Source organism: Leptodactylus fuscus, unplaced genomic scaffold (genome assembly GCF_031893055.1).
Source record: "Leptodactylus fuscus isolate aLepFus1 unplaced genomic scaffold, aLepFus1.hap2 HAP2_SCAFFOLD_338, whole genome shotgun sequence".
In the NCBI taxonomy this organism is placed as follows: domain Eukaryota; kingdom Metazoa; phylum Chordata; class Amphibia; order Anura; family Leptodactylidae; genus Leptodactylus; species Leptodactylus fuscus.
In genome coordinates this window covers 107,580-123,846 of record NW_027440361.1, presented here as the reverse complement: position 1 = coordinate 123,846, position 16,267 = coordinate 107,580, and the positions used below count along the sequence as shown (strand labels likewise).

At 52.1% G+C, this 16,267-nt stretch overlaps 1 protein-coding gene across 2 annotated transcripts in view; it reads right to left on the bottom strand.

Annotated features, from left to right (window-relative positions):
- Positions 1-5,456: 5,456 nt before the first annotated feature.
- The window catches only part of GRINA (glutamate ionotropic receptor NMDA type subunit associated protein 1), a 35,480-nt gene continuing 24,669 nt past the window's right edge, over positions 5,457-16,267 (bottom strand). The window contains exons 2-7 of one of the 2 annotated variants that reach the window (XM_075261740.1): positions 9,545-9,899; positions 9,338-9,465; positions 8,563-8,763; positions 8,355-8,483; positions 8,136-8,279; positions 5,457-6,077 (exon numbers count right to left, since the gene is read on the bottom strand). In XM_075261740.1, the coding sequence (XP_075117841.1) occupies positions 5,928-6,077; positions 8,136-8,279; positions 8,355-8,483; positions 8,563-8,763; positions 9,338-9,465; positions 9,545-9,878 (1,086 nt within the window). In that variant the 5' untranslated portion in view covers positions 9,879-9,899 and the 3' untranslated portion in view covers positions 5,457-5,927. The remainder of the gene's footprint in view (positions 6,078-8,135; positions 8,280-8,354; positions 8,484-8,562; positions 8,764-9,337; positions 9,466-9,544; positions 9,900-16,267) is intronic. The other variant, XM_075261741.1, reaches the window with a different exon arrangement.

Sequence of the window (16,267 nt, the reverse complement as noted above, 5' to 3'; positions counted from 1 at the left end):
CAGGCATCAGGAGGGAAAGCCACCAGAGACCAGTGAGCCTCCAGCCCATGTATGGACATCACGAGGGAAAGCCACCAGAGAACAGTGAGCCTCCAGCCCATGTCCAGGCATCAGGAGGGAAAGCCACCAGAGACCAGTGAGCCTCCACCCCATGTCCAGGCATCACGAGGGAAGGCCACCAGAGACCAGTGAGCCTCCACCCCATGTCCAGGCATCACGAGGGAAAGCCACCAGAGACCAGTGAGCCTCCACCCCATGTCCAGGCATCACGAGGGAAAGCCACCAGAGACCAGTGAGCCTCCACCCCATGTCCAGGCATCACGAGAGAAAGCCACCAGAGACCAGTGAGCCTCCACCCCATGTCCAGGCATCAGGAGGGAAAGCCACCAGAGAACAGTGAGCCTCCAGCCCATGTCCAGGCATCAGGAGGGAAAGCCACCAGAGACCAGTGAGCCTCCACCCTATGTCCAGGCATCACGAGAGAAAGCCACCAGAGACCAGTGAGCCTCCACCCCATGTCCAGGCATCACGAGAGAAAGCCACCAGAGACCAGTGAGCCTCCACCCCATGTATGGACATCACGAGGGAAAGCCACCAGAGACCAGTGAGCCTCCACCCCATGTCCAGGCATCACGAGGGAAAGCCACCAGAGACCAGTGAGCCTCCATCCCATGTCCAGGCATCAGGAGGGAAAGCCACCAGAGACCAGTGAGCCTCCAGCCCATGTATGGACATCACGAGGGAAAGCCACCAGAGACCAGTGAGCCTCCACCCCATGTCCAGGCATCACGAGGGAAAGCCACCAGAGACCAGTGAGCCTCCACCCCATGTCCAGGCATCACGAGGGAAAGCCACCAGAGACCAGTGAGCCTCCACCCCATGTTCAGGCAACACGAGGGAAAGCCACCAGAGACCAGTGAGCCTCCACCCCATGTATGGACATCACGAGGGAAAGCCACCAGAGACCAGTGAGCCTCCACCCCATGTCCAGGCATCACGAGGGAAAGCCACCAGAGACCAGTGAGCCTCCACCCCATGTCCAGGCATCACGAGAGAAAGCCACCAGAGACCAGTGAGCCTCCACCCCATGTCCAGGCAACATGAGGGAAAGCCACCAGAGACCAGTGAGCCTCCACCCCATGTCCAGGCATCACAAGGGAAAGCCACCAGAGACCAGTGAGCCTCCACCCCATGTTCAGACAACACGAGGGAAAGCCACCAGAGACCAGTGAGCCTCCAGCCCATGTATGGACATCACGAGGGAAAGCCACCAGAGACCAGTGAGCCTCCAGCCCATGTCCAGGCAACACGAGGGAAAGCCACCAGAGACCAGTGAGCCTCCAGCCCATGTCCAGGCATCACGAGGGAAAGCCACCAGAGACCAGTGAGCCTCCACCCCATGTATGGACATCACGAGGGAAGGCCACCAGAGACCAGTGAGCCTCCACCCCATGTCCAGGCATCACGAGGGAAAGCCACCAGAGACCAGTGAGCCTCCACCCCATGTCCAGGCATCACGAGGGAAAGCCACCAGAGACCAGTGAGCCTCCACCCCATGTCCAGGCATCACGAGGGAAGGCCACCAGAGACCAGTGAGCCTCCACCCCATGTCCAGGCATCACGAGGGAAGGCCACCAGAGACCAGTGAGCCTCCACCCCATGTCCAGGCATCACGAGGGAAAGCCACCAGAGACCAGTGAGCCTCCAGCCCATGTCCAGGCATCACGAGGGAAAGCCACCAGAGACCAGTGAGCCTCCACCCCATGTCCAGGCATCACGAGGGAAGGCCACCAGAGACCAGTGAGCCTCCAGCCCATGTCCAGGCATCACGAGGGAAAGCCACCAGAGACCAGTGAGCCTCCACCCCATGTCCAGGCATCACGAGGGAAAGCCACCAGAGACCAGTGAGCCTCCACCCCATGTCCAGGCATCACAAGGGAAAGCCACCAGAGACCAGTGAGCCTCCACCCCATGTCCAGGCATCACGAGGGAAAGCCACCAGAGACCAGTGAGCCTCCATCCCATGTCCAGGCATCACGAGGGAAAGCCACCAGAGACCAGTGAGCCTCCAGCCCATGTATGGACATCACGAGGGAAAGCCACCAGAGACCAGTGAGCCTCCACCCCATGTTCAGGCAACACGAGGGAAAGCCACCAGAGACCAGTGAGCCTCCATCCCATGTCCAGGCATCACGAGGGAAAGCCACCAGAGACCAGTGAGCCTCCAGCCCATGTCCAGGCAACACGAGGGAAAGCCACCAGAGACCAGTGAGCCTCCAGCCCATGTCCAGGCATCACGAGGGAAAGCCACCAGTGAGCCTCCACCCCATGTATGGACATTACGAGGGAAAACCACCAGAGACCAGTGAGCTTCCCCCTCATGTCCAGGCATCACGAGGGAAGGCCACCAGAGACCAGTGAGCCTCCACCCCATGTCCAGGCATCACGAGGGAAAGCCACCAGAGACCAGTGAGCCTCCACCCCATGTCCAGGCATCACGAGAGAAAGCCACCAGAGACCAGTGAGCCTCCACCCCATGTCCAGGCATCACGAGGGAAAGCCACCAGAGACCAGTGAGCCTCCAGCCCATGTATGGACATCACGAGGGAAAGCCACCAGAGACCAGTGAGCCTCCAGCCCATGTCCAGGCAACACGAGGGAAAGCCACCAGAGACCAGTGAGCCTCCACCCCATGTTCAGGCAACACGAGGGAAAGCCACCAGAGACCAGTGAGCCTCCATCCCATGTCCAGGCATCACGAGGGAAAGCCACCAGAGACCAGTGAGCCTCCAGCCCATGTCCAGGCATCACGAGGGAAAGCCACCAGAGACCAGTGAGCCTCCAGCCCATGTCCAGGCAACACGAGGGAAAGCCACCAGAGACCAGTGAGCCTCAAGCCCATGTCCAGGCAACACGAGGGAAAGCCACCAGAGACCAGTGAGCCTCCACCCCATGTCCAGGCATCACGAGGGAAGGCCACTAGAGACCATTGAGCCTCCAGCCCATGTCCAGGCATCACGAGGGAAAGCCACCAGAGACCAGTGAGCCTCCACCCCATGTCCAGGCATCACGAAGGAAAGCCACCAGAGACCAGTGAGCCTCCACCCCATGTCCAGGCATCACGAGAGAAAGCCACCAGAGACCAGTGAGCCTCCACCCCATGTCCAGGCATCACGAGGGAAAGCCACCAGAGACCAGTGAGCCTCCAGCCCATGTATGGACATCACGAGGGAAAGCCACCAGAGACCAGTGAGCCTCCAGCCCATGTCCAGGCAACACGAGGGAAAGCCACCAGAGACCAGTGAGCCTCCACCCCATGTTCAGGCAACACGAGGGAAAGCCACCAGAGACCAGTGAGCCTGCATCCCATGTCCAGGCATCACGAGGGAAAGCCACCAGAGACCAGTGAGCCTCCAGCCCATGTCCAGGCATCACGAGGGAAAGCCACCAGAGACCAGTGAGCCTCCAGCCCATGTCCAGGCAACACGAGGGAAAGCCACCAGAGACCAGTGAGCCTCCAGCCCATGTCCAGGCATCACGAGGGAAAGCCACCAGTGAGCCTCCACCCCATGTATGGACATTACGAGGGAAAGCCACCAGAGACCAGTGAGCCTCCACCCCATGTATGGACATTACGAGGGAAAGCCACCAGAGACCAGTGAGCCTCCAGCCCATGTCCAGGCATCACGAGAGAAAGCCACCAGAGACCAGTGAGCCTCCATCCCATGTCCAGGCATCACGAGGGAAAGCCACCAGAGACCAGTGAGCCTCCACCCCATGTCCAGGCATCACGAGGGAAAGCCACCAGAGACCAGTGAGCCTCCACCCCATGTCCAGGCATCACGAGGGAAAGCCACCAGAGACCAGTGAGCCTCCACCCCATGTACAGGCATCACGAGGGAAAGCCACCAGAGACCAGTGAGCCTCCACCCCATGTCCAGGCATCACGAGGGAAAGCCACCAGAGAACAGTGAGCCTCCACCCCATGTATGGACATCATGAGGGAAAGCCACCAGAGACCAGTGAGCCTCCACCCCATGTCCAGGCATCACGAGGCAAAGCCACCAGAGACCAGTGAGCCTCCACCCCATGTCCAGGCATCACGAGGGAAAGCCACCAGAGACCAGTGAGCCTCCACCCCATGTACAGGCATCACGAGGGAAAGCCACCAGAGACCAGTGAGCCTCCACCCCATGTACAGGCATCACGAGGGAAAGCCACCAGAGACCAGTGAGCCTCCACCCCATGTCCAAGCATCACGAGGGAAAGCCACCAGAGACCAGTGAGCCTCCACCCCATGTATGGACATCATGAGGGAAAGCCACCAGAGACCAGTGAGCCTCCACCCCATGTCCAGGCATCACGAGGGAAAGCCACCAGAGACCAGTGAGCCTCCACCCCATGTCCAGGCATCACGAGGGAAAGCCACCAGAGACCAGTGAGCCTCCACCCCATGTACAGGCATCACGAGGGAAAGCCACCAGAGACCAGTGAGCCTCCACCCCATGTCCAGGCATCACGAGGGAAAGCCACCAGAGACCAGTGAGCCTCCACCCCATGTATGGACATCATGAGGGAAAGCCACCAGAGACCAGTGAGCCTCCACCCCATGTCCAGGCATCACGAGGGAAAGCCACCAGAGACCAGTGAGCCTCCACCCCATGTCCAGGCATCATGAGGGAAAGCCACCAGAGACCAGTGAGCCTCCACCCCATGTACAGGCATCACGAGGGAAAGCCACCAGAGACCAGTGAGCCTCCACCCCATGTACAGGCATCACGAGGGAAAGCCACCAGAGACCAGTGAGCCTCCACCCCATGTCCAAGCATCACGAGGGAAAGCCACCAGAGACCAGTGAGCCTCCACCCCATGTATGGACATCATGAGGGAAAGCCACCAGAGACCAGTGAGCCTCCACCCCATGTCCAGGCATCACGAGGGAAGGCCACCAGAGACCAGTGAGCCTCCACCCCATGTCCAGGCATCACTAGGGAAGGCCACTAGAGAGCCTCCAGCCCATGTATGGACATCACGAGGGAAAGCCACCAGAGACCAGTGAGCCTCCACCCCATGTCCAGGCATTACGAGGGAAAGCCACCAGAGACCAGTGAGCCTCCACCCCATGTCCAGGCATCACGAGGGAAAGCCACCAGAGACCAGTGAGCCTCCAGCCCATGTCCAGGCATCACGAGGGAAAGCCACCAGAGACCAGTGAGCCTCCACCCCATGTCCAGGCATCATGAGGGAAAGCCACCAGAGACCAGTGAGCCTCCAGCCCATGTATGGACATCATGAGGGAAAGCCACCAGAGACCAGTGAGCTTCCACCCCATGTATGGACATCACCCCTATATAGGCAGTTACACGAGGTCTCTCCATGATGTCTGACGTCCTGGTCTGTAGAGCATTTCTAAAGGTGACCAGTTTGGACCAAGAATGAGATCTCAGGCCAGTGACAACTGTATGAAATACTTTATAATCCATAGAATAACTAGATCATACACGGCGCTATATTCACAAGTACAATACTGCAAGATTCTCCTGGAGGGAAGCCGCGTGCATCGTCCACAGCAGACTCAGAGGGGAATTGGTCCAGTGTCTCCGTATCCATGCAATAAAGCCAACGTCTTGAGTGGGCAATGCTTGTAGAATTATATACAATCCCATGACAAGATGGCCCCGACAGCCCATGCTGAGGCCGGAGAGGAGCTCGGGGCCCATTCACATTGAGGGGTATGAAATGACTGGTGTCTCATGTGCCGCAGCGTCTACATACCGGAGGAGGGAATGTGGAGGCCGCTGGGGGGGGGGGGGGGTAAAGTGCAGCTAGTGACTGGGGAGGGGGCTGCTTACAGGTAACATTAGCGAGAACATTGACAGGAGTAGCAGAGGAGGGTCCTGGAGCAGAGTGCAGGGGTCGGGGGCCCATCACTCCTTGGCCTTGCCGATTATAGCCAGGATGTATAGGAAGATGTTAATAATATCTGTGTACAGGTTGAGGGCAGCAAACACGTATTCTTCAGGGCTGAGAGACAACTGCTTGTTCCCCAGGATCATCTGCGTGTCCACCGCCAGGAACTACACGGGAAAGAAGAAACAGAGCTCAGCATGCACAAGGGGCCCAAAGGGTTAACTGCCCTGCCAAATCTAATGTGCCCTATACGTCTACTGCCAAAACCACACAGAGGGACCGACCGCGTGCGGTGTATGGCCGTCTCCCGACAGTACAAAGTCGGGGAGACCAAATGCCCAATCCTACTGTTCACAAGGAGGTGACCTAACCTGCTGCCAAAGGAGTCTGGGGGGGGGAGGCCTGGGGGGTGGGAGGACCAGGGAGTCCGACGGAGAGGCCTGGGGGGTGGGAGGACCAGGGAGTTCGACGGAGAGGCCTGGGGGGGCGGGAGGACCGGGGAAGAGGCCTGGGGGGGGCGGGAGGACCGGGGAAGAGGCCTCGGGGGGCGGGAGGACCGGGGAAGGGGGCGGGAGGACCGGGGAAGAGGCCCGGGGGGCGGGAGGACCGGGGGAGAGGCCCGGGGGGCGGGAGGACCGGGGGGCGGGAGGACCGGGGAAGACGCCTGGGGGGCGGGAGGACCGGGGGAGAGGCCTGGGGGGCGGGAGGACCGGGGAGTCCGACGGAGAGGCCTGGGGGGCGGGAGGACCGAGGAAGAGGCCCGGGGGCGAGAGGACCGACGGAGAGGCCCGGGGGCGGGAGGACCGGGGGAGAGGGAGGACCGGGGGAGAGGCCCGGGGGCGGGAGGACCGGGGGAGAGGCCCGGGGGGCGGGAGGACCGGGGGAGAGGCCCGGGGGGCGGGAGGACCGGGGAGTCCGACGGAGAGGCCTGGGGGGCGGGAGAACCGGTTGGAGAGGCCCGGGGGCGGGAGAACCGGTTGGAGAGGCCCGGGGGCGGGAGAACCGGTTGGAGAGGCCCGGGGGCGGGAGAACCGGTTGGAGAGGCCCGGGGGCGGGAGAACCGGTTGGAGAGGCCCGGGGGCGGGAGAACCGGTTGGAGAGGCCCGGGGGCGGGAGAACCGGTTGGAGAGGCCCGGGGGAGAGGCCTGGGGGCGGGAGGACCGGGGAGTCGGACGGAGAGGCCCGGGGAGTCCGGGGGAGAGGCCTGGGGGCGGGAGAACCGGTTGGAGAGGCCCGGGGGCGGGAGGACCAGGGAGTCCGGGGGAGAGGCCTGGGGGCGGGAGGACCGGTTGGAGAGGTCCGGGGGAGAGGCCCGGGGACAGGAGAGCATCTTTCTCAGTTGAGTACACTTGCACCACTCCGCCAAGCCTCTGTATGTTTGGAGGAGCCGGGCAGGACTCCTCTGGTTCAGTCTTGTGGCCTCGGTCTTAAAGTCTCTAATAATCGGACACTGGTTCTTTGGCCTAATTACATCATATTACTAACTCTAGAATCTCATTAACCCCTTCCTGACAGCTCTGACACCGGTCACTTTATGCCGCAATAACTTTCTCTCTCCCGAGTGATTCAGAGATTGTTTTTTCGTGACATTTTGTATTTCGTCTTATTGGTAAATTTTGGTCGATATGCTTTGTGTTTAGTAATGAAAAATGTAAGAAATTTGGTGTAAATTTTGAAAAATCTGCATTTTAAAAAGTTTGATATGCTGTGTATGGTGTACTGGTAGTCAGAGCCCCCGAATTATAGCCGAAATCTCGTGTCCCAGATCTCGGCTTACGTCACATCAGACTTTAATCCCCTTTTATGTTTTATGGACATTATGAGACTTACAAGGAAATGAAGACAACATGGAGGTGACATTTACAGTCACAAGGGGTTAAAGGAGAACATGCCACCCAAAATTTGTTATACAAGTTCTCCCAACTACCCCAATACCCCACATGTGGGTGTAACCTGATATATGGGAGGGGGCGCCAGTGAGCTATGGGGGTGCTGTGTCATGTCCCATTTACAGAGCCCCTGAGGTGCTGAAACAGTGGAAACCCCGAAGAAAGGGACCCCATTTTGGAAACTAGACCCCTCAAGGAATTTATCAAGGAGTACAGTGAGTATTGTGACAGGTTATTCACTGAATACCAGAGGGAGGTGATGAGCGGCGCCCCCCAGAGGTATAGGTGTACTGACATGTGATGAGCGGCGCCCCCCAGAGGTATAGGTGTACTTACACATGTGAAGAGCAGCGCCCCCAGTGACGCGTAGACAATCTGCAGGATCTTGTTGCGGATGAAGATGCAGAGTATGGAGAAGATGATGAGGACCACCAGACTGACCATCAGGACCCCCATGCAGGAAGTGAAGTCGTATTTTGTCTGTCAAGTAAAACAGGTGATGAAATGATGGGGATAGTAGTTAGCGGAAGCGTCTGGACTATGGCGGCTACTTACCTGCAAGGAGAACAGGACCACAGTAAAGCAGACGGCAGCTGTAATCCCCAAGGCCATGATTACTGCGTCCGTCTCGTAGAAGCTGGCGATCATCCCCACCATGTAGGAGAGGCTGAGTGTCAGGATGGACTGTGAGGAGAAAGCTGGTGTTAGACCGCTCCACCAACCGTCATCCACATAATGGGCCCCCAAACATCATGGCACTTACCAGGGCCACAAGGTTCCATGGGTGGCGGCGGCGGAAATCTCCACAGCAGCTGAGAGTGATGAGAGAGACAAAGAAGACAGCGTACGAGAGGTAATAGGTCCATGCGTTCTTCCTGACGTACAGCCGGACGTCATCCACAAAGGTGAAAACCGCAACAAAAGCAAAAGTGACCAGGAGCTGAGCCGTGAGAACGAGGAAGACCTGACAAGAGGAGCAAAGATATCACCGCCAGACATCACTAATAGATCAGCACCAAAGGCCCCAGACATGGCTAATAGATCGGAGTCCCCAGACATGGCTAATAGATCCGAGGCCCCAGACATGGCTAATAGATCCGAGGCCCCAGACATGGCTAATAGATCCGAGGCCCCAGACATGGCTAATAGATCCGAGGCCCCAGACATGGCTAATAGATCCGAGGCCCCAGACATGGCTAATAGATCCGAGGCCCCAGACATGGCTAATAGATCCGAGGCCCCAGACATGGCTAATAGATCCGAGGCCCCAGACATGGCTAATAGATCCGAGGCCCCAGACATGGCTAATAGATCCGAGGCCCCAGACATGGCTAATAGATCCGAGGCCCCAGACATGGCTAATAGATCCGAGGCCCCAGACATGGCTAATAGATCCGAGGCCCCAGACATGGCTAATAGATCCGAGGCCCCAGACATGGCTAATAGATCCGAGGCCTCAGAAATGGCTAATAGATACCAGACGGGTATATATGATGGATTGACCCTCCACAGCCCCACGTCCTGCGGCCCCCACTCACCTTACGGATAAATGCCCGCCGAATGTTCTTATCATCCCAGTGGCTGATGGGAAAATCCTGGTTATCACAATATGACGGGGGCCCCTCCTCGTGGTACGTGGTGCTGTGTATGGGGGAGCCAAAGTCTGCTGACAAAACAAAGGGGAGGGTGCCCATTATAAGAGATCTGGTGAGAGGACGGTGCGCCCCTCCACACCCCTTACTCACCACTCTGCTCCGAGGGGTAGTTGCCTGGTCCATATGGGGGCTGCTGGTATGGCTGGCCAGGATATGGGGCACCTGGATAGGGACCCTGGTTATAAGCAGGAGGGAACGGGGGTTGTCCCATAGGTTGGTGGGTGGGGTAAGGAACAGCACTGGGGTACGGAACAGCATTGGAGTATGGTACAGCATTGGGGTACGGCACCTCAGTAGGATAGGGGGCAGTATTAGGGTATGGGGGTTGTCCATATCCTGGGGCTGCAACCGGAGTGGGTCCTACAGGGTAGGGGGGGTTAGAGTAGGGGTCCCCGGTCACCAGGAAGCTCTTCTCGTGTGACATCCTTTATATCTCTGAAAATACCTGAAATCCAAACATAACATCAGCTGAAAAACATGGAATGTTACATATATCACACCAGAGTATCCTACACATTATATATACCCTCCTATATCACACCAGGGTGTCCTACACATTATATATACCCTCCTATATCACACCAGGGTGTCCTACACATTATATATACCCTCCTATATCACACCAGAGTATCCTACACATTATATATACCCTCCTATATCACACCAGGGTGTCCTACACATTATATATACCCTCCTATATCACACCAGGGTGTCCTACACATTATATATACCCTCCTATATCACACCAGAGTATCCTACACATTGTATATATACCCTCCTATATCACACCAGGGTGTCCTACACATTATATATACCCTCCTATATCACACCAGAGTATCCTACACATTATATATACCCTCCTATATCACACCAGGGTATCCTACACATTATATATACCCTCCTATATCACACCAGGGTGTCCTACACATTATATATACCCTCCTATATCACACCAGGGTATCCTACACATTATATATACCCTCCTATATCACACCAGGGTGTCCTACACATTATATATACCCTCCTATATCACACCAGAGTATCCTACACATTATATATACACCCTCATATATCACACCAGAGTATCCTACACATTATATATACCCTCATATATCACACTAGGATGTCCTACACATTGTATATACACCCTCCTATATCACACCAGGGTGTCCTACACATTATATATACCCTCCTATATCACACCAGGGTGTCCTACACGTTATATATACCCTCCTATATCACACCAGGGTGTCCTACACGTTATATATACCCTCCTATATCACACCAGGGTGTCCTACACATTATATATACCCTCCTATATCACACCAGGGTGTCCTACACATTATATATACCCTCCTATATCACACCAGGGTGTCCTACACATTATATATACCCTCCTATATTACACCAGGGTGTCCTAGACATTATATATACCCTCCTATATCACACTAGGGTGTCCTAGACATTATATATACCCTCCTATATCACACCAGGGTGTCCTACACATTATATATATCCTCCTATATCACACTAGGGTGTCCTACACATTATATATACCCTCCTATATCACACTAGGCTGTCCTACACATTATATACACCCTCCTATATCACACCAGGGTGTCCTAGACATTATATATACCCTCCTATATCACACCAGGGTGTCCTACACATTATATATACCCTCCTATATCACACCAGGGTGTCCTACACATTATATATACCCTCCTATATCACACCAGGGTGTCCTACACATTATATATACCCTCCTATATCACACCAGGGTGTCCTACACATTATATATACCCTCCTATATCACACCAGGGTGTCCTACACATTATATATACCCTCCTATATCACACCAGGGTGTCCTAGACATTATATATACCCTCCTATATCACACCAGGGTGTCCTACACATTATATATATCCTCCTATATCACACTAGGGTGTCCTACACATTATATATACCCTCCTATATCACACCAGGGTGTCCTACACATTATATACACCCTCCTATATCACACCAGGGTGTCCTAGACATTATATATACCCTCATATATCACACCAGGGTGTCCTAGACATTATATATACCCTCCTATATCACACCAGGGTGTCCTACACATTATATATACCCTCCTATATCACACCAGGGTGTCCTACACATTATATATACCCTCCTATATCACACCAGAGTATCCTACACATTATATATACCCTCCTATATCACACCAAGGTGTCCTACACATTATATATACCCTCCTATATCACACCAAGGTGTCCTACACATTATATATACCCTCATATACCACACCAGGGTGTCCTAGACATTATATATACCCTCATATATCACACTAGGGTGTCCTAGACATTATATATACCCTCCTATATCACACCAGAGTATCCTACACATTATATATACCCATAGACTAAGGCATACGCTGGGCTTCCTGCTTGCATGACTTCTCTCTTTGCATTTTCACTCTATATACTGACCCCCACACACTACACTCTATACTGACCCCTATATGCTACACTCTATATACTGACCACTATATTCTATAATCTATATACTGAACCACCTACGGATCCCAATATACTACACTCTATATACTGACCCCCATACTAAGCGCTATATGTTGCAATCTATATACTGACCCCCATATACTATACTCTATATACTGACCCCTATATGCTGCACTCTATATACTGACCACTATATTCTATAATCTATATACTGAACCCCCTACGGATCCCAATATACTACTCTACATATAATGACCCCCATACTAATCACTACACACTGACGCTATCTACAGTCATGGCCACAAGTTCTGAGAATGCTACAAATAGTAATTGTTACAAAGTCTACGGCTTCAGTTTTCCTAATGACAATTTGCATATACTCCAGAATGTTATACAGAGTGATCAGCTGAACAACAATTACTTGTAAAGTCAATATTTGCCTAGAAAATGAACTTTATCCCCCAAAACATATTTCCACATCATTGCAGCCCTGCCTTAAAAGGACCAGCTAACATGGTTTCAGTGATTGCTCCAGTAACACAGGTGTGGGTGTTGATGAGGACAGGGCTGGAGATCAATCTGTCATGATTAAGTAAGAATGACACCACTGGACACTGTAAAAGGAGGCTGGTGCTTGGCATCATTGTTTCTCTTCTGTTACCCATGGTTATCTCTAAAGAAACGTGTGCAGTCATCATTGCACTGCACAAAAATGGCCTAACAGGGAAGAGTATCGCAGCTAGAAAGATTGCATCTCAGTCACCAATCTATCGCATCATCTAGAACTTCAAGGAGAGAGGTTCCATTGTTGGCAAAAAGGCTCCAGGGCGCCCAAGAAAGACCAGCAAGCGCCAGGACCGTCTCTTAAAAGTGTTTCAGCTGCGGGATCGGGCTACCAGCAGTGCAGAGCTTGCTCAGGAATGGCAGCAGGCAGGTGTGAGTGCATCTGCACACACTGTGAGGCGGAGACTCTTGGAGCAAGGCCTGGTCTCAAGGAGGGCAGCAAAGAAGCCACTTCTCTCCAGAAAAAACATCAGGGACAGACTGATATTCTGCAGAAGGTCCAGGGAGTGGACGGCTGAGGACTGGGGGAAAGTCATTTTCTCTGATGAATCCCCTTTTCGATTGTTTGGGACATCTGGAGAACAGCTTATTGGGAGAAGAGGAGGTGAGCGCTACCACCAGTCTTGTCTCATGCCAACTGTAATGCATCCTGAAACCATTCATGTGTGGGGTGGCTTCTCAGCCGAGGGAATCGGCTCTCTCACAGTCTTACCTAAAAACACAGCCATGAATAAAGAATGGGACCAGAATGTCCTCCAAGAGCAACTTCTCCCAACCGTCCAAGAGCAGTTTGGCCACCAACAATGCCTTCTCCAGCATGATGGAGCACCTTGTCATAAAGCAAAGGGGAGAACTAAATGGCTCAGGGAACAAAACAGAGAGATTTTGGGTCCATGGCCTGGAAACTCCCCAGATCTTAATCCCATTGAGAACTTGTGGTCAATCATCAAGAGACGGGTGGACAAACAAAAACCTACAAATTCTGACAAAATGCAAGCATTGATTGTGCAAGAATGGACGGCTATCAGTCAGGATTTGGTCCAGAAGGTGATTGAGAGCTGCCAGGGTGAATTGCAGAGTCCTGAAGAAGAAGAAGGGGCAACACTGCAAATATTACACCGCTGCACTAACTCCTTCTAACTGTCACTATAAGCTTTTATTACTCAGAATATGATTGCAATTCTATTTCTGTATGTGATAAAAACATCTGACAACACACAGAAACCAGAGGGAGCAGATCATGTGACAAGAGGAGATTTGTGGCCATGACTGTATATACTGTGCCCCATACTGATCTCTATACGCTGCACTCTATATACTGTGCCACATACTGATCTCTATACACTGCACTCTATATACTGTGCCCCATACTGATCTCTATACACTGCACTCTATATACTGTGCCACATACTGATCTCTATACACTGCACTCTATATATTGTGCCCCATACTGATCTCTATACACTGCACTCTATATACTGTGCCCCATACTGATCTCTATACACTGCACTCTATATACTGTGCCCCATACTGATCTCTATACACTGCACTCTATATACTGTGCCCCATACTGATCTCTATACACTGCACTCTATATACTGTGCCCCATACTGATCTCTATACACTGCACTCTATATACTGTGCCACATACTGATCTCTATACACTGCACTCTATATACTGTGCCCCATACTGATCTCTATACACTGCACTCTATATACTGTGCCCCATACTGATCTCTATACACTGCACTCTATATACTGTGCCACATACTGATCTCTATACGCTGCACTCTATATACTGTGCCCCATACTGATCTCTATACACTGCACTCTATATACTGTGCCACATACTGATCTCTATACACTGCACTCTATATACTGTGCCCCATACTGATCTCTATACACTGCACTCTATATACTGTGCCACATACTGATCTCTATACACTGCACTCTATATACTGTGCCCCATACTGATCTCTATACACTGCACTCTATATACTGTGCCCCATACTGATCTCTATACACTGCACTCTATATACTGTGCCCCATACTGATCTCTATACACTGCACTCTATATACTGTGCCCCATACTGATCTCTATACACTGCACTCTATATATTGTGCCCCATACTGATCTCTATACACTGCACTCTATATACTGTGCCCCATACTGATCTCTATACACTGCACTCTATATACTGTGCCCCATACTGATCTCTATACACTGCACTCTATATACTGTGCCACCTACTGATCTCTATACACTGCACTCTATATACTGTGCCCCATACTGATCTCTATACACTGCACTCTATACACTGTGCCCCATACTGATCTCTATACACTGCACTCTATATACTGTGCCACATACTGATCTCTATACACTGCACTCTATATACTGTGCCACATACTGATCTCTATATACTGTGCCACATACTGATCTGCATACACTGCACTCTATATACTGTGCCACATACTGATCTCTATACGCTGCACTCTATATACTGTGCCCCATACTGATCTCTATACACTGCACTCTATATACTGTGCCACATACTGATCTCTATACACTGCACTCTATATACTGTGCCCCATACTGATCTCTATACACTGCACTCTATATACTGTGCCCCATACTGATCTCTATACACTGCACTCTATATACTGTGCCACATACTGATCTCTATATACTGTGCCACATACTGATCTGCATACACTGCACTCTATATACTGTGCCACATACTGATCTCTATACGCTGCACTCTATATACTGTGCCCCATACTGATCTCTATACACTGCACTCTATATACTGTGCCACATACTGATCTCTATACACTGCACTCTATATACTGTGCCCCATACTGATCTCTATACACTGCACTCTATATACTGTGCCCCATACTGATCTCTATACACTGCACTCTATATACTGTGCCACATACTGATCTCTATACACTGCACTCTATATACTGTGCCACATACTGATCTCTATACGTTGCACTCTATATACTGTGCCAAATACTGATCTCTATACACTGCACTCTATATACTGTGCCACATACTGATCTCTATATACTGTGCCACATACTGATCTGTATACACTGCACTCTATATACTGTGCCCCATACTGATCTCTATACGCTGCACTCTATATACTGTGCCCCATACTGATCTCTATACACTGCACTCTATATACTGTACCACATACTGATCTCTATACACTGCACTCTATATACTGTGCCACATACTGATCTCTATACGCTGCACTCTATATACTGTGCCACATACTGATCTCTATATACTGTGCCACATACTGATCTCTATACACTGTGCCACATACTGATCTGTATACACTGCACTCTATATACTGTGCCCCATACTGATCTCTATACACTGCACTCTATATACTGTGCCCCATACTGATCTCTATACACTGCACTCTATATACTGTACCACATACTGATCTCTATACACTGCACTCTATATACTGTGCCCCATACTGATCTCTATACACTGCACTCTATATACTGTGCCACATACTGATCTGTATACACTGCACTCTATATACTGTGCCACATACTGATCTCTATACACTGCACTCTATATACTGTGCCACATACTGATCTGTATACACTGCACTCTATATACTGTGCCACATACTGATCTCTATACACTGCACTCTATATACTGTGCCCCATACTGATCTCTATACACTGCACTCTATAT